At 45.5% G+C, this 23,323-nt stretch overlaps 7 protein-coding genes across 7 annotated transcripts; 3 read left to right on the top strand and 4 right to left on the bottom strand.

The window, feature by feature from the left end:
- Positions 1–92: 92 nt before the first annotated feature.
- Positions 93–1,022, bottom strand: AOL_s00054g629 (uncharacterized protein; the record flags this gene model as incomplete). The annotated part of the gene is made up of 2 exons (XM_011121945.1): positions 93–718; positions 824–1,022. The coding sequence occupies 2 exons, from the start codon at positions 1,020–1,022 to the stop codon at positions 93–95; spliced, it is 825 nt and encodes a 274-aa protein (XP_011120247.1).
- Positions 1,023–2,035: 1,013 nt separating this feature from the next.
- On the bottom strand, positions 2,036–3,183 carry AOL_s00054g628 (uncharacterized protein; the record flags this gene model as incomplete). The annotated part of the gene is made up of 5 exons (XM_011121944.1): positions 2,036–2,429; positions 2,490–2,798; positions 2,873–2,912; positions 2,976–3,081; positions 3,181–3,183. The coding sequence occupies 5 exons, from the start codon at positions 3,181–3,183 to the stop codon at positions 2,036–2,038; spliced, it is 852 nt and encodes a 283-aa protein (XP_011120246.1).
- Positions 3,184–4,861: 1,678 nt separating this feature from the next.
- AOL_s00054g627 (uncharacterized protein) lies at positions 4,862–7,944 on the top strand (the record flags this gene model as incomplete). The annotated part of the gene is made up of 2 exons (XM_011121943.1): positions 4,862–7,814; positions 7,898–7,944. 2 exons carry the CDS (start codon positions 4,862–4,864, stop codon positions 7,942–7,944), a joined length of 3,000 nt encoding a protein of 999 aa, XP_011120245.1.
- Positions 7,945–9,187: 1,243 nt separating this feature from the next.
- AOL_s00054g626 (uncharacterized protein) lies at positions 9,188–10,270 on the top strand (the record flags this gene model as incomplete). Its single annotated transcript, XM_011121942.1, has 3 exons — positions 9,188–9,686; positions 9,760–9,967; positions 10,048–10,270. 3 exons carry the CDS (start codon positions 9,188–9,190, stop codon positions 10,268–10,270), a joined length of 930 nt encoding a protein of 309 aa, XP_011120244.1.
- A 445-nt stretch (positions 10,271–10,715) lies between these two features.
- On the top strand, positions 10,716–12,958 carry AOL_s00054g625 (uncharacterized protein; the record flags this gene model as incomplete). Its single annotated transcript, XM_011121941.1, has 4 exons — positions 10,716–10,728; positions 10,853–11,005; positions 11,116–11,498; positions 11,591–12,958. 4 exons carry the CDS (start codon positions 10,716–10,718, stop codon positions 12,956–12,958), a joined length of 1,917 nt encoding a protein of 638 aa, XP_011120243.1.
- A 584-nt stretch (positions 12,959–13,542) lies between these two features.
- On the bottom strand, positions 13,543–16,837 carry AOL_s00054g624 (uncharacterized protein; the record flags this gene model as incomplete). The annotated part of the gene is made up of 5 exons (XM_011121940.1): positions 13,543–13,591; positions 13,655–13,778; positions 13,846–14,542; positions 14,605–16,425; positions 16,499–16,837. 5 exons carry the CDS (start codon positions 16,835–16,837, stop codon positions 13,543–13,545), a joined length of 3,030 nt encoding a protein of 1,009 aa, XP_011120242.1.
- Positions 16,838–18,149: 1,312 nt separating this feature from the next.
- On the bottom strand, positions 18,150–21,580 carry AOL_s00054g623 (uncharacterized protein; the record flags this gene model as incomplete). The annotated part of the gene is made up of 13 exons (XM_011121939.1): positions 18,150–18,355; positions 18,414–18,508; positions 18,566–18,768; positions 18,827–19,071; positions 19,129–19,359; positions 19,419–19,854; positions 19,912–20,022; positions 20,083–20,861; positions 20,922–20,996; positions 21,066–21,177; positions 21,244–21,345; positions 21,417–21,422; positions 21,500–21,580. 13 exons carry the CDS (start codon positions 21,578–21,580, stop codon positions 18,150–18,152), a joined length of 2,682 nt encoding a protein of 893 aa, XP_011120241.1.
- Positions 21,581–23,323: the final 1,743 nt, after the last annotated feature.

Here is a 23,323-nt window from a genome sequence, read left to right as displayed (position 1 = left end):
GCTACGACCCCAATACTAGTCTTATCCCTTAAACCATGCAGGTACTCGACATCGTGGGCTATTTGACATCAATCTTCATCCGAATAGTACTCTCACGACCCCTCCTTGGTTTCCTGAGTGACCTTCTCCCAAACGATTCCCTTAGCCTCCAATATCCCCTCCAGTACCCCCTTCAATTCCTCCAAACTCCGAATTACAACCTTAGGCCCATCCTCAGCGAGAGCATCATGCCATCCATTCCCAGCTCTATCAACCCAAACTCCCGTCATCCCCACTGCCTGCCCACCAACAATATCAAACGGATTCGCCGAAACCAGAACAACCTCATCGATACCTCCATGCCTATCCCCCACCGTAATACTCTTCCCAACCTTGGCAGCCAAATATTGATAAATCATAGGATGAGGTTTATACTTTTCAATCTCATCCGCAGACAAAATAGCATCCCTTTCTCTAACTTTTCCGAATGACTGTAACTCCGGGGTGTTTATTACGGCAGTCTTTGCCATCTTCGAAGTACCGTTCGTGAAGATTATTGGTTGGAGGTGTTTTGTGGATATTATTGTTTCTAGGCAGGTGGGTACGTCCGGGAAGGGGGTTAGAGAGGCGTAGGAGGTGAGGATTTGGGATATTTGGGATTCATCGTGCGGGATTGAGGATTCGGAGAGGGCGTGGAGGAGAGATTTGCGGGTTATGGTGTCGAAGGGTTCGAATGTTCCTAATATAATATATCTATTATCAATATCCGCTTATATTGCATATGATACAAAAGAAACCCTAGATACCCTAAGGCCTGTAAATACAATATCGTGTGAAAGCTTACCCATAGAATTCAACCTCCATGTATACTCCAACTGATACTTCCTCCAAGCAGTAGATATCGCCCCGGACTTATCAGGATAATACTCCGCGAGTTTCTTAGAGATCGAGTCGGTACTTAGGAGCGTGCCGAATAAGTCGAAGGCGACGATTATACGACGGTCTACAATATTATCAATGAATCGGGATGTTTCGGCGTCCATTGTATTCTAATTTCTAGGGGGTCAGGGTAAAATCTGTAGTTCGTATTCGAGATTTGAAATCGAGTTCGCGGGGTTTAGTTGTTAGGGGAGATGAGGGGGTTATTGGTTGTCCGCGCGAGGAGGGGAGGTGCCGTTATATATCGGTAGCTTCTGTTATAACCTCTTCCCTTTGGACTGACTTCCTTGCAATGCCGAACTCCCTCAAGGCCTCCTGGAACCATGCTTTACTAGTTCTATAGCCTACCGCGCCGACGGCCCATGGCCGTAGGGACAAAGTGCTTCTGCTAGTGGGGACGCCTTCTGTAGCTGGCTGGTAATTACGTTAACTGGGTATTGGCAACACAGCCTCAGCCGACTTACGAACTAAAGTTCTATCGATTCATTTTGAGGCGAAGTAGTGATGATTACGAATCTACTGAAAGTATGGAAGAATGAAAGTGTTCTTTTTTTTATTCATCATTGCACCTCTAAAGAGTGCGGTCTAGCATCACTGCCTGAGCATACATAAAGTCGGCGGGGTATGAGAGATAAGGAAAATGTTCTAGCACTAGTCTTTACATAAGAAAAAGCCAGACAAGGAAACACACTTCATCTCGGACCGGAACATGATCATAATAGGAGGAAAGAAGGTAGGTAATTGAGGGTAGTGGGAGGATGAGGAGGGAGAGAATTCCTGGTTGGAAGAATGTAGCCCTTGGATCAAGCGAACCCAGTTTATCCTTACAAAGAAAAAATAGAAGAGGAAGAGGAAGATATTTATTTCGTGCAAAGGGCATTAAGAAAGAAAAAGGATAGAAGATAAGATAAGAAACATTGCTGGCGATGCATGCTGCGACATAGAGACTCACAAAGCCATAAGAGAGTATGTAGAAGGAATACTCACTTGGAGCTTAGAATCTAAAAAAAAAAAATTAATATGGAAGAAGAAATGAAGCTCACACATCCGCCCGTTGCGATGCTAGGTAGTCAAGGCAGAAACAAAAAAAAGAGGTGAATAGCGAAGAAGTGGGACTTTAATGCTGGGCAATGGGCTGCTGGACAGGAGGTTGGCCAGCTCCACCAGGAGCAACACCCGGTCCATCGTGGTCCATAGCCATTGCTTCGTCCTCTTCACCGCCCTCCTCGTCCTCTTCCTCGACTTCATCGTCGGTGCTATCCTCAATATCTTCAGAACCCTCAGCAGCGGATTCTTCATCACCGACAGCAGGAGCAGGAACACCTCCCATATCGGTATCCTCTTCCATGGCATCGGGGTCACGGGTGGCAGTTTCAGCTTCGGCTTCAACCTCGGCCTCGGTCTCATCGTCCTCGAGTTCTTCGACACCGTATTGGTCGGCATCATCGGGCGCAAGATCAGCCTCCGGTTGTTCTGGCGGGAATTCGGCAGGAGCAGATTCCTCAGAGTCCCTGTGACACGGATTGTGAGTATAATAGCAACGAAGGTGAACGTGCCTGAATTTGACGTACCATTTGATAGAGAAGCGAGTAACACGAGGCTTCTCGGCCAGTATGTTTTTGATCAGTCTCTCGATCTGTGGTTGCTTTGGAGGCTCTGCATTCATTTCGGCATTGTCGTATTCATTGTTGACATAGTAACCAACACGAATGAACTCTCTGCCATCGTAAGCACCGGTCAGGAGGATGACAGTGACACCGAGAAGCTCGGAGGTTGGAATCTTATTCAAAGCTGGTGGGTCGGCCGTGAACTCGAACTTATTGACACCAACGGGGATTGGTCCAACAAGCAAGGAATCAAGCTCTTGATCGTAATCGGAGCTAGAGGCAAGGTAATCAGTACGCGTTCTTCTCATGCGATTAGGCACGCGACGTGGAGCGGGGAGAGATCCTACCTCGTGGCGGAACCGACGTAGATTAGTTTCCACTCCAAGTCTGACACCAAGTACCTTATGTTAGCGTAGTTTGGAGCATGGATCAGATTCAGTTTGGTCTAACCCTTGGTGAGTTGCTCGACACATTCGAAGGTGATCTCGAACTTGAAAGGTCGACTGAAGGGTGCGGGGTTGTCCAGGATGTTGACTTTGAGGAGGGAAACGACAGACTACAGAGAGATCAGCCAAATCATGTTAGCTCACATACACCTATGCTCGGCATTCTGATGTTCGACTACTCGGGAATAATAAAAAACAAAAAGGCTTACCATTGTGGAGGTTAGGAGTTTCGAACGTTTGATGTAGACAGAGGGATAGAGAGTGGTGTTTGTGGTGTTGGAGAGAGGTAGCTAGCAGTAGAGAGGCTAAAATGCCACAGCTCCAACCAGTTAGCTATCAGAGCTGAAGAAGGATTCGGCCCAATGGTAAGGAAAGTACTGAAGTACTGAAAGCTGTTATACCTTTGCTAATTGGTAGAAGGTTGGAAGCAATTGGGGGTTGCTAATGAAGTTGGTGATGATTGAGGTGAAGTAGGAGTAGGGGTAGGAGAGGGAGAGAAAGAGAAGAAGAGAAGAAGAAACTGCTGCAGAGAGTTTTTTTAGGTGAGGTCCAAAGTGGCCTAGCAACAGCGTAGAAGCTAAGTTTCGCAGTGCTGTGCAGCGAGCGCAGTTGGTTTACAGCACCGCACAGCCAATTCGATTAAGAGAACTGACCAGAACTGTGCAGACAAAAGCCTGTTCTCTTTGCACCGACCAATAGTGGCTCCACTGGCCTGCAAGGGTCCTGCCTCGAATGTCGAACCAATAGAGGCCTGTCTAGCGCCGGTGTTCTGTTCGACGCGTTTTAGATCAATTCAGACAACCTTGCAGTTCGCGACTCAAGTTTGGACGGCGAGCTATGAACCTCTCTATGTAGGTACTAAGTACTACTTTAGAAGTCTAAGCACGTAACATGTAGCTTGAAAGCCGCTATAATTCTCTTGAAATTTGGAACAGCTGAAAACTAGAGTACCGTAAAGTATACAGGTACTGGTCTGTATACTCTATTTCATACAGCCCAATCAAGTGCGGGGCAAATCTAGTTAGCGCTAGCAGATACATAGATACCAATCCGTCTAGATTAAGGGATCTGATATGCATATACCAAGTACATGGCCGGTTGACTCCCCTTGATGTGACATATCTCCCCTCTAATAACCCCTTCCACAACCAATCCCACCGAGGCCATGATCCAGCATCTTCTCGATTCCATGTCTACGATATCCGTCCAAGCAGACTCGAATGCGGGGTCGGCTTTCTTTGTTGGCGTAGCTATAAAATGCAACAAATTCAACACGAAAGTCGAATAGTTCAATCCATAAATCCAATGGAAAAGCCAATTGTTGGCTGGGGTCATAAGATAAGTCGTAGATAATCTAATCTTAGATTTATAAATCTACATAAGAGGGTAAAAGAGAGTGAATACTAGACCAAGTATAAGTTATATAAGGTACATAATGTTGTTCAAGTCGAGGCAATTTAGCAGCAATTCCACCTGGTATTTCGCCCCGGTATCGATTTAAGGCTCTTGTGATGCAAAGATATTGCTTACATGGTTTGAATACACCACATTTTAAGGCTTTGGATTAGATACTTTTCAATGAATATTCACTCTGATACAGTAGGCATATCAAGCATCACGACCCCAAGCGAGACCAATCAAGACCTGTAATACAAGTCATATGAAGATATACATATATTTACGTATTTACCTTGGAGCCCTTACGATACAACACATATACACCTGTCTTCCAGAATTTAATCTTATACTGCCTGCTTAATCGAACTTGAAAGTCAGATCAGAGGCTGTAATTATATTTAATGCCCTCCCCAAATAATCCCTTTCCAGTCTAACCCAAACCATCCACCTAACCTACACGCCATCACCTTGACAATCGCAAATAAACTCACGATGTCTACCCTCCCAGAAGCAATAATTGACACCTACAAGAGGTACAAAGCCGGGACGAACCGTGTCATCTCCTTTCTGGTTCAATCCAGCCGTGCACCCGCCAAAGATCTGGTTCCAAAACGCAAATCAAAAGCTTCCAAGAAAAAAGGGAAATCGGCCTCGAAAGTCAAACCCGAGAACATCACTCTTCGAGATCTTGTCCCATTAGCTAAGAACGTTGTTAGCAAGGGGCTTAAGGTTCCATCTCACCTTCTGTCAATTCTCGAGGATGTCATCAAAGCCCGCTCGAAATGTGCTAGATGGTACCGCGGCCAAACTCCCCATGGTCTTGCTTTCGAACATGAAAAGCATGAGCACTTCATCAGAGTGTTGGAGGAAATCCATGCAATTCTCAAACCAGCCGAGGGCTCTCATCCAGCATCAGCACAGAAAACGCAGCAGAGATCGGAACTTTCTCCCCGAAAGGCTAAAAACCTGTTCGAGCACCTAGATAGTGAGGAACCTCTTTGCAAAGGTTTTGAGAATATCACTATTGACAGCAGTTACTTCGCCGATGACTCAACTTCGAAGCCAACCGGAGCTAAGCAGAGTCTTGCTCCCGAAGAATCAAAGCTCGAAGAGCAGCTCTTTGCTTTGTTCTGTTTCTTCCAGGATATCTCTGATCTCCGACTATTCATCGGAAGAATATGGACGGAGTACATGAAAGGCCAGTCTGGTCTTATGAGCGTAGCTATCACTACTGCCGCAGCTTTTGATCTCATCAAAAAGGCAAATGAAGAGCTAATAGCCCAATTCCCGGATATGAAGCAGCATACACAAGTGGTCAGGTTCTTCGAAAGAAACGGATACGCCGTTACGGGCCCAAATGGCAAGGGGTTTTCCGAAGCAGAATGTGACCTCGAGAACGTGGAAGCAATCTCACTCTCTCTGGCGCTCTGTGTCAAAACATGGTACCGCGTTCTAATGCCCCGTGTTCATGAAAAAGTGCCATCACTACCAAAGAAGAAGGCCGAAACCGAAGGGTCCTCAAGTCCGAGTTTGACTGAATTTAAGTATTTGGATGCTCTCTCACTGGACTATATGGTTTTGGGTGGCCTAATGCCTGACGCGCTTGAGGGTATGGGATATCCTATCCTCCAAGGATTCCGAGAAGCTCAACGTACGAGAACCCTACCGAGCTGGCTCGTGATCTCATTCGATATCATCACTAGGCTTCGTCAAACGCTATGGCTAGATGGGTCTGAGCAACCCTACGATGAACTTTTGACCCATTCACTATCCGTCAGGAAACAGATGACTTGTTTGATCAAATTTTCTAGAACATGGGAGTCAATCGGATTACCTCACCTCGCAAACCATGCCGACATGATCAATGACCTAATAAGCGATCCCCTAGAACTCCTTACTATATGGACGGTCCAGGATTTCGTAAAGCAATTGAAATCGGAGTTGAAAATCCCTGGGGCCGAACTTTTGCAAACTGACAGGCACTTCCTCCTTCGTAATGATCCCGTCTTATGCGGATTGGTTCTTTCCCGTGTCCGACTCAGTATCCATAGCCTAGGATTGCATTTGGCAGTTCAAGACTCTGTAGTTGCCATGGCTGCACAGGTTTACAACACTGGTCTGGTCAACGGACTGTTGAAGTCGAAATGGCCGGATATGGAGGACTTGATCAACATCCATGCACTAGACAAAACTTTGTTTATCGGAAGTCGACCTACTACACCCGACGGTTGCTCCTCAAGATTCTTCACCTCAATGGGATTCAGCGTCCAAAGCCGAGCAAAAGGAGGAACTTTCATTGAAGCCCTTATGAGATTCGGTAATGGTGAAAGGTTACCATACAGAATCCTTAACCGCCGACGGGAGATAGGCTTCACCTCAGTTTTCGCCAATGCTGCAAAGAAGGAGTTCAAATGGTGTCTAGATGAACTAACCTTCCGCTTCACCGAAGTTATCGGCAACCAAATAAAGCGTTATTTGGATCTTAAGAAAGAAAAGCTTCTGACAGAGTTCGAAAACCCCATGCTCGACGAAACCACGGTTGCACAATGGCAAAAGCATAAAAAACTTAACCAGCTTCAATTGCTCGAGGTTCTCTACAACAGCATCGAAGCCGATGATTTTCACTTCAATTTCGACTACATTTCTATGGCGGAGAGGTGCGCCAAGTTCCTCACTGTGGTTGACAAAGCATCTAGAGATCTCTTTTCTATTGCTCTAGGTGATTCTATTCTCCTTCAGAAGTTGAGCACCCGGTCAAATGTCTGGCCTATAGCAATTTTCGACGGCAGTGATACCGGCATGTTCATTCTCAAACTTGCCTGCGACGCGCTCGTCCCCCTTATCAAAAACCAAGGAGATGTGGAACGCCGCAAAAACCTCTCCCTAATTTGCAAAAAGGACAGAGACTTAGTTTACGTCGACGTTAAGGCCGTCCCGACCTTCCAAAGGCTACTGTCTAAGCTTCCGAACCCATTTGAACAAATACTCATCACCACGATGATGGACGAATTCCCGAATTCCAACGTCTACCTTATCGGACTCAACACCCAATCAACCACCTCCAATAATCTTGCAGGGGCGTTCGTTATGTTTTCACAATCACGCGAGCTTTTAGCACAGCTAAACGAAGGTAAACCGACCCACGAAGCTGACGACGGATGGATGCCGTATCGGGAGGCATTGCTGTTTTGTTTCCTTGAGCTACTCGGAAAACATCGAGAGGCGCTTAGAAAGGAAACGCACACAAAGGCGAGACGTACTGCATTGGTTTTATCGACTCGGCCAGAATTTCCACTCGAAGATCTACAAGCCGAATTAGATTTAATTTGCAAGGAAGTCCCTGGGTTTCCGGATAGCATGCAGAATTTAAAAGATCGTGTTGGAGAGGCGTTTGAATATAGGGAGAAAATGATGGCTCTCGAGACGTCGACTATGATGGCTCAAGGTATGTGTTGAAGACGGAAAATCCAACAAAAGGGTCGCAAACTCCTATGATATGTGCATATGATGCAATACTTATAAATGTAGGGCGGGCCTATGCTGAGACATATAATTTTAATCGAGGTGGCTATTAAGGATATATCTGGGTGTATCGTATTCATTTCTTCTAATAGTGTTAGATAACTGGGTACTAGGTAATAGATATGTTTTATGGGAGCCGTGGGCTAAAACTGCTATTTCTCTCAAGTCCGTGCAATATGCGCAATCCACAACGTAGCGTGCGTGAGTACTAAGTAAGTACCTACCTTACACTATACATATATTACGTCTGGAAGTATTCGAATTTCTTCAAAATCCCAACCAAAAGAACCCCAACTTGGCGGGGTGGGACAAGGTTTAAGGCAGGGGGAGGGTCCCATACCTCGCTCAATGCAAACGACACTCGCGATCGATGGATCCTTTTACCGGACCTTGCATGCAGACATGGCTAGCGGATATCCTGCACACCCATCCATCTATGGGCATGGCCATTGCATCGCAAATATGTTGATTATAAGCTGTGGGTCTTCCCGGCCGGTTAGACAAGGCGACTGGCCTGAGCTGGGCTGCCCCAATTGCAAGCGATGTTGCAACATCTCCCATACAAAACCAACTCGTAATTATGACGACACCTATAAAATTCCTTTCTTCCCAATTACCACATTCCCCCATCTACACGTTCCCGCCACACTCTTTCATGAATTCATTCATTGGTAATCATTATTACGGGCTGGGGTAACACGGCGGATGTCCGACGCCAGAACGATGTGAAAAAAAAGGCCTCGAACGAATGAATCAGAAACTCTGATCAGATCGGGATTTCCAGCCTTTTCATTGATAGGGAAAGAACAAAAAAGCGAGCAAAGCAGGAATGGGAGAACAAGAAGATTCATAATCTGCTCGGTGTTACGCCAATCCTTCCTCTCGCCCCATGGGCGGGTTCGATTTTGTTCGCAATTGGCTGTATCTTCCTCCCGGGGTGCCACAATGGTAAATGCTACCGTATGCTGTAAGGATAGTGTAATAAATGGCAGCATTTCATGTTAACATGTTGGGCAGAAGTTGCTCGTTTCGGAGCTTATAAGGCCCGTCGCCATTACGTATTAAGAGAGCCTTTATGTTTTACTTAAATTTAAGCTGGGGGACTCGTCATCATTCTCTTTCTCTCTCTCTCTCCAATCCTTTACTTCCTTTCCTATCCTAATATCTACAACCTAGGAGTAAATATTTACTTCGTAGATATCCATCATAAGCCCTCCGAACTAATTGTATCAGATAGTCCACGAAGGTACCAGCTTCTGATCAAGAGCTTCATTATCATATCACAAACCCTCAAAAATGGGAGATTATTATTACCACGCCGGAGGCAGGCTCTCCCCTGGTGGATCTGTTCCAGACCTTACACCAACCGCGCCGACCATCCCTCTTCCAACGGTTACCCACACTCCTCCAGAATTTGAACATATCACCGACTTCGGTCACAGAACACTATGGGTTCTCTTTGTTCTCATGTTGATTTCCACGATCACATTTATCGGGTTATCCTGGAGAGTTGCGATTCCTAAACGTCTCTTCTTCCAGACCACTACTTATGTCACTCTCATTTCGACATTCACTTACTACGCCTTAGCTACCGGTGGTGGCTGGAGTTATCACCATGTCTGGGTTACCAACGAGCATAAGCATGATATCCCGGATACTCATAAAGTAGTCTTGAGACAGATCTTCTGGGCTAAATTTATTGATTGGTTGTTGACTACCCCCTTGATTCTTTTCAATCTTGGTGCTTTGGCTGGGTTGAGTGGAAGTAACATCTTGAACACTATTGTCGCTGCTAGTAAGTGCTATATCTTCCCTAGATACTATTATATGATCGATGAATATATGAACTAACGGGGTTGTTTAATTAGCTGCCATGAATTTCACGGGCCTGTTCGCTGTTTATTCTCACGGTAGAAAAACTACATGGGGTTGGTATGCAATGGCATGGATTGCATTCCTCACTGTCGGTTGGCATCTTGTCGTCAATGCTAGAGCTACAGCTCAACGCCGCGGTGGTCAGCTCCTCTACAACCCAATTGCTCTTTACACCGTCGTCGTCTGGACTGGATACCTTGTGTAAGTTTCTTAATTCAATATTTTCCTCCTCTTATAAAGGAATTTGCGCTAATTCTTTGCTTTTTGAAAAAAATAAACAGTATCTTGGGTGTTTCAGACATTTCGAGAGGAATCAGCCCCAATGAGACTGTTATTGCCTACGCAGTTCTAGATATCCTTGCCAAGCCTGCTTTAGGGTTCTGGTTGGTTCTCGGGCATGACAAATCGAGCAGTACTCAAGTTAATGTGGATGGTGTCTGGACAGAAGGATTTGGACATCGTGAGGGATTGTTGAGAGTAGGAGAGCGAGATGCAGATGCCTAAACGGCTAGATGTAACAATGAGCCAGCAACTATTAGGAGAAAAACTGTAGAAGCTGTGTTAATGGAAAGAGGGGGGGGGGGTTGATATGAAGTAGTCTCGGAGAGTCTAGTAAGGGTGCATGAGGATTCACTTTTCTATTTGATCACGGTATTGGTCTTTTTGTTTTGTTTTAAAGCGGCAGAACAGCAGATTGGTCATGAAAGATAGCATTAATAGGGATAGGATATTTTGCTTTTAAGAGAACATAGCATCGAATGGAATCGGGGTTTTTTGAATTATCAAGTCGTCGTTTGCCCTGACAAAGATCCAGTGCAGTGATAGTAGTTCTTTCAAATTCCGAGCTGGCACAAACTGCGTTGCGTGGTATTTTTAGTCGTCCTCAAAAATACGCCGCAAAGACGGTTCACCGCCATAAATTCCATCACCACAGTCCAGTCCAGCCCAAATGAACAGCTCCAGTGAGTGCGCTAAACCCAGCGTCCCGTTCTTTGCCCCAGAACAGAAAATCAACCTCCAAAACAACATCCACGGCCTCTCTCCACCTATAAAACTAACTAACCAATGATATCGCCTGGTTTCAAGGTACATCTCCAGAGGATGCCATCGCGGGCGCCATTGCAGGCGCTCTCGCATCTTCCTCTTCCGAGTCCGAACCCCTCGCTCGGAAACGAAAATGGACGGCGGGGTTGACAAATGCAACCCAACCGGTTATTAAACATGCCTTCTTTAAAGATCGTAAGTAACTTGGTACCTTACTCACTGAAAACCACAAATACTCTTTAAGCTTGAGTGTTAAAAAAAAAAGCATTATATCATTTCGATTAACACGCATGGTAATTAAATAGGCGTAACCCCAATCACGATATTCCCAATTCAACCAAACCAACGACTTCCAGAACCACTACTTCTTAAGCTCTGCTCTGAATTCAATCATGAAATCGACCGAGGGAACACCTTCCCGTTCACGGACCCCATGTCACTCTCTCAGTTCCAGTCATACTGGTTCTCGAATTATGCCGCCGTAGTGATGAGGGGGCGGGAGGAATCCTTGTTTTCCGAAGGGAGAGACTGGGAAGCAGACTGCGTGGGTACCTTTCTTGTATTCTCGAGATATCCTGGCCGTAGCTCGCATATATGCACCGGTCAGTTTTTGATATGTGAGGCTTTTCGCGGGAAAGGTGCAGGGAAAGTGCTTATTAGCACGTTTTTGGACTATGCTACGAGACTGGTATGGTACCTTACTTTTCCTGTTTACAGTTCATAGAAAGATCTGTCAAATCTGATAGCTAACCGGTCTTTTTTTTTGGTACGAAATAATAGGGCTATTCGTCCGCCATGTTCGACTTAATCTACGAAACGAATGAACCGATCCTCCATATCCTCGAAACACAAGGCTTCAAACGTATCGGCACCATTAAAGCCGCAGGTCTTCTCCTCCTCCCCTCTGGATCCACCGAACCGGTTGACTCCATAATTCTCTCGAGAGATCTAGTAGAAGAGGAAGACTTCCAGTCCAATGAAAGATTTGAGAAGATTCGTTACTATCTCGAAAAGGGCAAATATCCACCTTCTGCTACCCGTTCCGAGAAATCCCGTCTTAGATCTGCAGCTACGCATTATAAACTCGTTGGTGAAAAGCTCATGCTTAAGGATAAAGAAGTCATATCCGACCCGCAAAAACAATATGAAATTGCCAGAGATGTGCATAAGATTGCACATGGAGGGATAAATAAGACGACAGCACAGATAGCGGATAGATATCATTGGATACAGATTAAAAGAACAGTTAGCCAAGTTCTTAAAAACTGCGCGGAATGCACACAGAATGCACGGCCGCCGGTCGTCAAAGCCATCACACCGACTGAGAAATCGAAGGAAATTGATAAAAACGAAGCTACAAATTCTACAAATTCTGCCGCCGCTGCCGCCGCTAGCTTGATAGGTGAACTTCCAAACCGTGGGAATGTTGAAGATGGTGAACCGGAGATGGACGAAGGGGTGATGGGTATTCCACAGCTTCAAGATCCAGACTCAATTCTCGACCTCCCATCTCCAATACCCACACATCACCTCCAGCATCCATCCGTACTAATTGACCACCCTCATCGATCCGTTAAATCACCACCAGGTCATCACCACCATCAACTCGCACAATCTATCCGATCTCAGCACGATGCCATGTCACTATCTCAACAACAATCAGTCATAGACCCAACACTTGGTAGCGTCGTCAACCGCACCGGCGTAAGCCTCCTGACAGCCGCGGGACTTCCCATCAACCAAGCGATGGTCGAAGAAGTAGTACGACAGATGGCGATCCAGCAGCAACATAACTCTCAACATTCACAACATTCACAGCAGCATTCGCAACATGCGCAACATCATCACCATCACCACCACCACCATCACTCGCATCATCATTCACATCATACGGACGATACAATGGACGATATGAATATCATGGACAACTTTGAAGAACTGCAACAGTTTGACGATAACGATTTACAGTTAATTGGAAGTCCCTCAAGGAGTGATGGTGATGTTTTGAACATGGAAGAAGCGGATAGGAGACGTCATGCTAGGGATATGGCACTGATTGCTGAAGCGGTTGCTGCTGCGAGAACCGTGGGTGTGGCGGCAAGCGGGGGGCCTGTTGAAGAAAGTGATATGCTGCCGCCTTTCGACTAGGAGGAATGGGCGTTCCCTCAGCATATCGACCTTTTCACAGTGACTTGGGAGAGATTATTGTGATTGGGTAGAAAACCGTTCGTTTTTAGTTTTTAGTTTTTTAGTTTTATTTCCATGGCATCTTGGCTATATGGGTATTTGGTTACATGCTCGACTAGCAACTGGGTTTTACATAGTTATGTTTTAGCAAAAATAATATTACCAGACGGAGGATCAATGTAGTTTTTTCCTTTTTTTTTAAACCCACATTTTAATGAACTGTGAGATCACACAAAGCTTTAAAGGCACCTCGATTTACTGGATATCTATGAGATATACAATGTGTAATGGAGTTTTACACGAAATAAACTTAAAGAATCACTAGCAAGAAAACAAAAAAAACGAGGACGATGAAATGCCTGACCTGGTATCATTAAAGGAGACACAACAAACGAAGTTAAACATATTTTGGTAACCGGCCTACTCGCACTCATGCCAATGGACGGCAAGGGGAGTAATGACAATAAAAAAAAGTCCCTATCAAAGTATAGAAAGAGCAACAAACAAGGGAATTTTTATATAAAAAAAAGAGGGGGAGAAGGCAGTTATGCTGCCTTATGCTTTGGCCGTTTCAATGGGTGGGCTTCGGTGTTCCTATTTGTCGTCTATTAGTACCAATTATATTGTTTGGTTGACAAGGGGAGAAAAGAAACTCACAGAACATAGTCATCTAGAGAAATAACGTCAGGCTCGCTGAATAACAGATAAAAGTATTTCAAAGTCTCTGCCAGCCAAAAAGATTCCATGGAATCAACTTGGAATGCCTGGGTATCCAGAACGTCTGGATCGCGCCATATTAGTATCTCCAGGCTAACCAAGATCAAGCTTCAAGAATATTGGAAACTTACTATTGATGGCAGAGTGCGCAATGAGTGTCTTCGTGTACTTCTCAATCGCCTGGAACATTTTCCATCCCTTATCCTGCCAGCTCCTATCGCCTGTAATGCGGTACATATAGAAAACGGACTCAATGGCCTCTGGGCGTAGGATATATTTGGGATCATTAACTTGAACGTAACCTTCCGGCAGTTTCGTCCATTTGATGTGGTCATTAACACTATCAACCCATCGCTCATAGGGGTCCTTCCGTGGAATCTCACGCTGGGGAGCTTCTGCACCGTCGGTTTCTCGTGTGGCAGTAGGCTTCTCCCCAGTCCGCATGTACTTCTCTATATCTGCATGCGTATTTGGAAGCGCAGGTGGAGGAAGATCCTTGTTGCCGTCATAACCTACTTGTCGTCTATATATCGGGCTCCTACCTTTCCCGGCATATGGATTTACAAGGGTAATGTTATGCTGCTGTTCGGCGGAGTCCATAACCTCGCCGTTTGGTGCAATAATTGAAGCGCGCCAGTGGTCTTCATCCCACTTGCAATCACCTCCCTTCGGGCACATCGTCATAATGAAACCCTCCGGCATAATCCCAGTAGCGGTAGAAAAATAATTCCAGACGCATCCCTCCGTGAGCTTGATAGCTGCCTGAAGATCCTCAGGCCGGTTGAAGATTTTCGATCCCATACCAACCATACCACCAACGAAGCATGTCTAAAGAACCAAAATTAGCTAGGTGAATTCAAATCTCGTATGACGTCTAAGTAAATTTTTACCAAATGGCTTCCGGAAGACTCCAGTTGAGAGACAGTTCGATGTCGATCCCAATCGTAGCTAACTTTCATTTGTCCAGACACTAAGATATCGCTATTCTTCGGTGTCATCGGCCTGAAGAACAAGTTATCCCGACCGGTTTCGTATGTCGAAAGATAAAGATTGCCGTACTGCTCTTTCAGTCCACCAAGGAGAAGGTGCTCCTTCAAAAGATATTCATAAGTAGAATCCGCCATTCCACCATACGAATAGTGGTTTTCTCCCTCGTTCATTCTGAACCCAGATGGCACGCACCTTTCCCTAGTCAAAACCTGCTTTTTAACGACTGGCCCAGTTGGAGTTGGTTTGGGCTTTAAGCTGGGTTTAGATGGAGTGGTTGGTTCGTCTTCATCGTCTACTGTTGGTGCGTTCGGATTTTTGTGAGAAACAGCAATGACATCCTGTTTCTTATCAGATTCGCTAGCCTTCTCTTCCATCTCTGCTAGCCCGTTCTGGAGTTCTGACATCTTTTTTTCCTTATTGGAGACTTTAGAAGTACGGCTAGGTTCTTCGCCGGAATTAGGGCCCTCGGTTTCATCGTCATCATCATCAATAGCCCTCTTCCTCCTTCTAAAATCAGAACTATCTGGACTCCTCTTTGCTGCCTCTCTGGGCTGTGTCAAACTTGGCTTCTTCTCCTCATCAAGTTCGCCATCCTCCTCACTAACCCTTGGGGGAGTCGGCTTGCGTACAGTCTTCACCTCTGTCTTTTCAAGTCTCTCCTTAGTAACAGCAAACGGCTTTTTGGTCGGTAAAGCCGGTGGAGTATCTTCATTTAGATTCGGCTTAGGTGTCGGGGAAGGATAAATGGTCGTAGTAACTGTATAAACCTCTTCAACCCACTCACAACCGCTTGCATCCAATACGGTGGGCCAGAAGCCAGGCAACGTGGTATTCGGCAAAAACTTCTCAAACTCGTCTGTAATTCTCTGTATGGCGTCATAATACTTATTCTCCCCGGTGATCTGTGCTAATCGCGTGAATTCCACGGACATGGAACCGATCTCCGCCATACAGGAAGTTCGTCCTGCACGGTGCTTCTTTTTGACTGATTCCGGATGCCATTCGAAGTAGAGGACGGGCATTCGATTCGGTGTATCAAATGCATTGTATAAAATTTCAGCTAATTCAATTGCCTTGTCAAGTAAAATCTTATGCTTATGGCCAGTAACATCATAGGCTCCAATGAGCCCCCCAAGGTATCGAATCGTGGTTTCAAACATCGGAATGTCGTTTCTGCTTGTTGTCGTAAAGTCGATTTTAGCGACCCCTGTAAGCGCATGTTCGAATTCCGCGTGAAGTCCCATAATCGCCATCGTATCAAGAGCATCAACCAGAGTAGCAGCCCAGCCGGCAAATGGGTCTTTGGATCCCCCGGAGACCGGTGTAACTTCATCGTGGCCCCAGGCAAATTTCCTATACCCCTCCCAGGCATGTTTAAATGCATCTTTTACGGCGCCCTGACGCATGAGTCGTTCATTTCGTTGCTGGTTGCTCTCAGAACCGTGTTGAAAGTTGAACTGGATCTTAGGTAGGTTTACAGGGTTGCCTGTAGGCAATGGGATGATAGATTCCGGCGGAATGGGGAAATGCTCTGGTAGTTTGGTCCAATGTGCAGCATTGTCTTTCTTCAGTTCGTCCTCGGTATTAAATTTACCGCTAAGGACGTCATCGAAATGTGGAGGCCGTGATACATGGTCGTGGCTTGGGGGCTGTCTAACCGGTATGAATGGCTCTGTTTCCGTTTCTGTTTCCGTCTCCGTCCCCGGCTCAGATTCGGTATCCTATTTCCACAGATAAGTAATTAGAGAGGGTCAGGCCTAGATGATAACGGGTCAAATTTCAGAATTCGCTTACTGTCTCCAAAGCAGCAAGCTCAGAAGCAAGACTTGGTTGGACAAATTGCCCGGGTCGCAGCAGCGATAAAGGTGTCGGCGTGACTTCTAAGGTATCCTCTGGTTTCATACCATGAGGATTTCCCTTTGCTGGAGGCATAGCATCGTCTGGCTCGGGAGCCGACCATTCTGACTTAATCTGCTCCTTTGTTGTTCCTCGATCGTGTGTCGGCTGTAACCATTCATCGCTGGCAGAGTACGAACCATCAGTAGGCGAGAAGTGGTACCAGAGTGCGATGGCGAATGCAGAGAAGAGCAACAGGACCCGATAACGTCGGACTCTAAACATTAGGACCGACATTGTGGGAGGTTGCAAAGACGTCGGACCGGCGATGCAGGGAAAGAGCGAAGAGCTTTAGCTAGGGGAGGGCCGTCTGAGATAGCCGTCCCCAGAAGTAAGTGGTTAGGTAGTACCTATTTGGTTGCCCAGGGTCGGTCAACAAACAGCTCGTTCGGCAGCTTGGGACTACTAAGTTAACTAATATAATAGGGCCAAGCGAAATGCTCCAGCGCCACGGACACGAACAGGCGAACTCGGCCTCGGACAGGTCAGCATGGACAGAATGTGGTGATGGAATGGAATTAATGGACCTTGAGAGGAAAGAAGAGAAAGATCTTAAGAGAGAGGGCGAAAGAGGTTATTTCAGGAGTGTAGTGTTTGCTGTGTACGTATATTACTTCTTATAGCTTAAGTACTAGTAGATACCAAGTAAAGACTTAGCATTGCTCCGCTAAGAACGGCACTAATGAGCCCTACTACCTTACATGTACTTACTTAAGTGAATATCTGGATAGGTGCATCGATTCTGCATTGATATCTACATGTGCTCTTATCGTCGAGGCTTCGAATTCACATTCCAGGATGCCTGGCTTACACACAGCTTGGCCACGGAAGTCTATCCCTTCGAAGCGGGAAATGGTTGCGACATTTAAATGCATTTTCAGGTCATAATACGTTCCAATACTTCTTTTCCCCAGATTTCCCCTCGCAATCGATGGACAGATTAGCCCTGTGACCCCTCCCCGGTGTCTTGTGCTGCAGGTATTCGAGGCACCCGATGTTCCGAACTGCCCGATCAAGCCGCCATTATTCCTCCAAACAGATGCCGTTAACCGTGTGGCGTCCTTGCTTGACAACGCAAGAGAAACCCAACAAGATCTAGACCTGTTGGTATCGGCTTGACATAGACGACAGTCTGGGGGGATCTTATAATACTATTGAATCACTGATCTAAGTCATTAAGCCCAATACCGAAGTAAAAAGTAAAGTCCCTCTAATATTGTCTCTGTCTGACATCGCTTTCTTGTTATACATGAGTGAAAGACAAATGCATGTAAACGGTGATACAGGTGTAAGAGGGAAAACAGGAGAGTCATCCAATGGAAACCGAAAAAAAGAATAAAACCCAGTGTATTAAAACAAAAGAAACCCAAAGAAGCTGGCCCAGTAAAGAAAGGGTCCAAGAAAAGGTCTAGAAAAGATTCCCGCTTAGCATCGTGACTGAAGTGCCCAGTGATAGCTGCAGTCCAGAAAAGAAGGCTAGTAAGAACGGATCAACAAATCTTCATATCCCGCCAGAAAAAGACGAAAAGGGCAAGATATCACATGGCAATTAAATGTACCACATTTGCGTAACGACGTCCCCAACCAAAGGACGAATGTCTTCGGAAGGTAGGTTGGTAGTAGGAAGACGAGATCCTTCTCTCTGGGTTCCAGAGGGAGTTGTCTCCATCCCCTGCTGTTTCTCCTTATCGTTAGCACCGATCTCGTGAGCACGAGCGCGTGAAGAAGCTAAATGGGCGTAGTAGACAGGTGGGACTAAGAACCAGTTAGCTGCTATTTAATCCAAAACCTAATTTACTAAAGAGTGACGTACCAAGGGAGACTGAGTTGGTAGCGCGCATATAGGTATAGCAGAAGTTGTAGATCAACCCTTGAATACGGTCAACTTCGAGCTTATTTTCGTCCATGCTATCGGATGGTCAGTTAACTCTTTACTCAGCGGGATATAGTTGAATCAAAACCTACATGACCGTATAACGGGTAGCTCGAGCTGTACCCTGGATTGCGGAATGCGAGCACAAGAAAAAATCGAAATCAGTAACGTGTGTTACATCTCTATCGACAATAGTGCCGGGAACGATGTTGCCATTACGATCCGAAGCATGCTTGTCAACAGGGAAAAAGCGGCTGTGGTGGCGCTTGGTACAGATGATGACAGTCATCCTGGGCTAAAACACTGTTAGCAGGAAGATTAACATGGTTTCTTCATAGGAAACCCGAACTCACCTCGAAATTAGGATCAAGTGATTTGGCGGCTCGCTTGATGTCAGCAACCTCGTATTCAATAATCTTACTGTACTCGCCCTCGGAAACACCATCCCTAAAGTATATTATACGTCTAGGGACCTGGTTAGTTGAGCGGCGGTAGTTTTTGAGCAAGGTTGGTAAAAATTTCATGATGTTCGGTGTCGTGATACACTCGACGCGATGACCGTTGGTGTTGCAAATGGCCGAGTAGCGGGCACCTTGGACTATTTGAGAAGTCAGTACAATTCGTAAAGGGAAACAGATACCTAGTAAGAACCTACCATCAATGGATCCAACCATGCTGGCGAACGAAGCAGACTTCATACCACCAGAACCAAAAGCACCACCGTGAGAGACATCGGCACCAATGTACATTGTAGGCTCCTGTCCGAAGAAGGGGTGCGAAGATTTGTCCAAATAAACGGTCGTTCCACCCAACTTAGCATTGACCTTCATGCAGACATTGGAGCAGTATTGGGCTTTGGCCTGTTCAACATGCTTCGATTGAAGACCTATAAAAGCGAGTCAGTAATCAGACAGAGATTTATGGTCAATTTTAAATATAACTTACATTGGGAAACAATGCCAACGTGGGTCTCGCATGCAGCCTTGATGTCGTTGTATGGATGAGCGGATTTAGCTGTGAGGATAAAGAAAACAATTTGAGGTTTGGCTCTTGTGACATTTCCTGCCGTGACGAAAAGTTCTTGACAGGAGGCAGCCATGTCCTTGTTGGGATCAAGGTACATAATTGGTGGTTCCTTTGTCTCGACAGTCCCACCATGTTGAACAAAGGCGAGGATGAATTGGCGAACGAAGTTTTTGACGACTTCCATGGGGACACGACGTGGTTGAGCGGCGATGCCGATGGCCCATGACTTTAAGGTGGTTGTTCGGGCGAATTTCTTCCCACGAAGATCCCAACGTCCATCACGAGGATTAAAGGTTCCATCCTTTGAGCCATTACCGTAAGCAATCTTTGGGGCGTCAAGGATTCGAGCTTGCGTCTATCATAAATAATATTAGTTAAGTTCAGAGGGGTAAAATCAACTAATACAACTTACAGTGATCATGTTAGGGCTGATCTTCATGCCATAGTGGCGCAAAATAGGATCATCCTTCCAGTTAAGCTCGTTGACATTTTGTCTAATAGTCTCAAGACGAATATTGGGACGCTAAATTGATTGAGAGTATTAGCTTAGGAAGCCAAGGTATATGGAGAATTTAGTACTTACTTGGACAGTGAAGCGGATCATGTCAGACGTTTGCTTGTCATCCAACTTATAAGGGTAACGTTGGCCCTCAGCAACGAAACTGAGTTCCATGGGGAACAAGATGTTTTTATTCTTCGTCTGGATGAGAGGAAGTTGTGGGTATCGCAAGCGGATATTGTAATGCTTGTAGTAGTACGTCTCGATGGAGAGGCGGGTAACCATGCCAGATTCACGGTCACGAACATCGAACATTTCATCGCGAGCGCTATTCTTGGTGAAGCCCTCAATAGTGAACTTCTTTTGGCGTTCCTTTTCAGTGTTGCGATGTTTTGTGTAGAACTGAACCTTCTTGACACGCTTGAGTTCACGCTTTCCATGATCAGATCTCAACTTCGTGATGAGATCTTCCGGGGTTCCGAGCTTGAAAAGATTTTGGACACATTGAAGGACGGTTCCCTCACTCCAGAAGACTGCTGCTGCAACATCGACGTTGACAGTAAGAAGATTGCCCTCAGCTGGGCGAATAGACTGGAAGATGCCCTTCCAGGCTTCAACACCCCCGTCAAGACGCTGAGCACCGGCCTTTTTGAAGAACGATCTCTTGATCGTGATGAAGTGCTTTGCGGGGGTCTCACGAAGCAAGTGATCCAAAAAATTGAAGCCGACGAGGACATCGGTATCCATCTTATATTTTCCATTGACGTAGGCTTCTGTGCATTGAAGTGGAACACGGGATGTTTTGCGAATACGAACACGGAACTTGTTTTCAGCACCGCGTCGTGGACGGTCACTGGGGTTATCTTCAAAGGAGGTTAACACTTAGAGGTTAATGAAGCTGGAACTAAGATATTAAAACTTACCATCATCGAGATCAATAATGATATTGAGCTCCTCACCGAATGGCAGCGGAATTATCGACCAGGCCAAGCGGTTACCTAGTATCGTATTCCACGTTAGAAATAATTTCCAAGATGATTTGGAAAATGCAGTCAGTTATAACATACCGTCGTAGAGCAAAGCATCAGTTGCAGCTCCGAAGTGCGTTTGCATGGAACGTGAATACCAAACTTTGCGTAGAGTGGCACGCTTATCATCACCTTTACCAGTGATTTGGACCTTATAGTCACAAAAGTTAGCAGGAGCTTCAAAAAAAATGATGCAAGATGAATGGAAAAGACTTACATCGTATTGGTAAATGGTGGCTGTAGGGAAGCTTGCGACACGATAAGAGTTACAAAATACTTTGGCAACTCTGCCACGTTTGCCATAGCCAACACGAGGATACTACGAATTGATATCAGGATCAAATTGCTTCGGCATGGAGTCTAAATATATGCATCTAGAGCTCAGCTTACCAAAGACTATTATTACAAATAACTCATTAGCTATGTTCATCATCCTGTGGATAAAACTTAGAGCATTAGAATGGATAACTTACGGTTCCTTCAAATCCAATGGAGAATTTTTCAGGTAGGACGGCCTTAGGAGCACCGGTAGGAGTGTGAGATGTTGCAGGCATTTTAGTTGAAGATGATGTCGAACTGAGTAGAAGGTAAGATTGGTTAGATGAGAAGAGAAGAGAAGAGAAGAGAAGAGGGAGAAGGTTGTAGGAAAGAGAAAAGAGAAAAGAGAAAAAGAGAAATCGGGGAAGAGGAAGAAGAGCTTTATCCAGCCAAATATTAGAGGAATATTGGTACAATTAACAGGCAGAATAAACAAATGAATTGATTGTATCGAGCCCGGATCGCGACTAAGTATCGAGGCTGCGATCTCTGTTTAGAGCCACCTAAATTTGCTTTTTGCAACGGGTTTCGAGCCGAGCCCACAGTCAAACAAATAGTCTCCAGACAACCAGTTCTTGGTGGCTTCGAAACCCGTTGCAAAATATGATTGTCACGCTCCAACTTAGGAAGCATCTAGGTAGAGGCTCTGAAGGGAGCTCGATACATGTAGCATAGAAACTTATCAAGCAAAATGGTGAAGTAAAGAGAAAATAGCAGTAGTGTATGGTATCTTACCTTGGTTCGATGGTTGTCGGAGAAGGTGGAGAAGAAAGTCACGTCGGTTTGTACGTGAGGACCAGTTGAGAGCGGAAAGCAGAGAAGAAGAAGTTAAAGGGAAGGAAGGGAAGAGAGAGAGGAAGGGCAACGTTCCTGACGAGACCCTTTAGCCCTGAACAACAGCAAGCTTGAGATGGATTGGAGTTTGAGGTGAGGTGAGATGTAAATTGCTTTTGCGGAGAGAATAGTGTTTGGGGTGAGAAGAAAAAGGAAAGGAGGAGATGTACTGGGAAAAGGAGGTCCTTAAATAGTAGAGATATTGTGAGGATGCAGCAGTGTCGGGGAGGAGGAGGAGGAGGAGGAGGCTCAACACAGCGCTGTCAGGATATCACCACAAAACACTATGGAGATCCGGGGACTTCTGGTGACGTTCTCTGTCGTTCTATCAAATATTCTATGCTCAACAGCTCAGCAGAAGCTTTCTGACTGATCGGTGCTTTTTCTCTCCAAAAAACTTTAAACTGGAGTCAAAGTATATGTTAGCAAAATATCTAACTGCACGCCTCTTTCTAGTGACTCTAGATCTTATATCTAGAGCTTTCCAGATACATAAATCAGGAAATGACTTTAAACAGGCACTATACATATACAACTACAATTACAAAGGCAATTAGAAAGAAGATACAAAGGTATATATGAGCAATATCAGTGATAATGTAGTAACATAGCAATCGTAGAGGAATATAAGAGAGAAGACTGCAGAGCTGAGGTATGAAGGGATGGGCCGTCAATCAAGGGGAGAAGAGATGCTAGTTATAATTATCAAGAATCAGCACCAGAAATGAGATTACATAGTTGGCTTCACCTGGGAATGAGCAAGCTAACACTATACCACGATTGCAAATTCTCGTCTCGTGTGTAACAGTCCTGATCTTGCAATGTGCATGGGCACCTGAGTCAATGAACTCTGCAATATCCAGCGAGGATATAACGTATAACAGCTCTTCAGCTTACCATGTTGGTGGTAAAGCTGTCAGGATCCCTGGCCGCATACAAATCCAACCTTCTCTACCTATAAAAGATCCTCTTTGTGCTACAGGCTTGTCGATAAGTTGAAGAATTGCTAGCTCCAGTTACATCTTACCAACTCTGCAAAGCTTGCGTAATTCAACATTGGAGAACCTAGCGAAATAAAGGGAAAGGAAAACGGTCTTCTAGAAGCCAAGAAGCAATTGATAATCGTGGACGCGAGCTGAAGAAGG

Source organism: Orbilia oligospora (assembly GCF_000225545.1).
Source record: "Orbilia oligospora ATCC 24927 unplaced genomic scaffold scaffold00054, whole genome shotgun sequence".
In the NCBI taxonomy this organism is placed as follows: domain Eukaryota; kingdom Fungi; phylum Ascomycota; class Orbiliomycetes; order Orbiliales; family Orbiliaceae; genus Orbilia; species Orbilia oligospora.
Note: the sequence above shows the minus strand (reverse complement) of the source record. Positions and strands in the feature narration are given on the sequence as shown.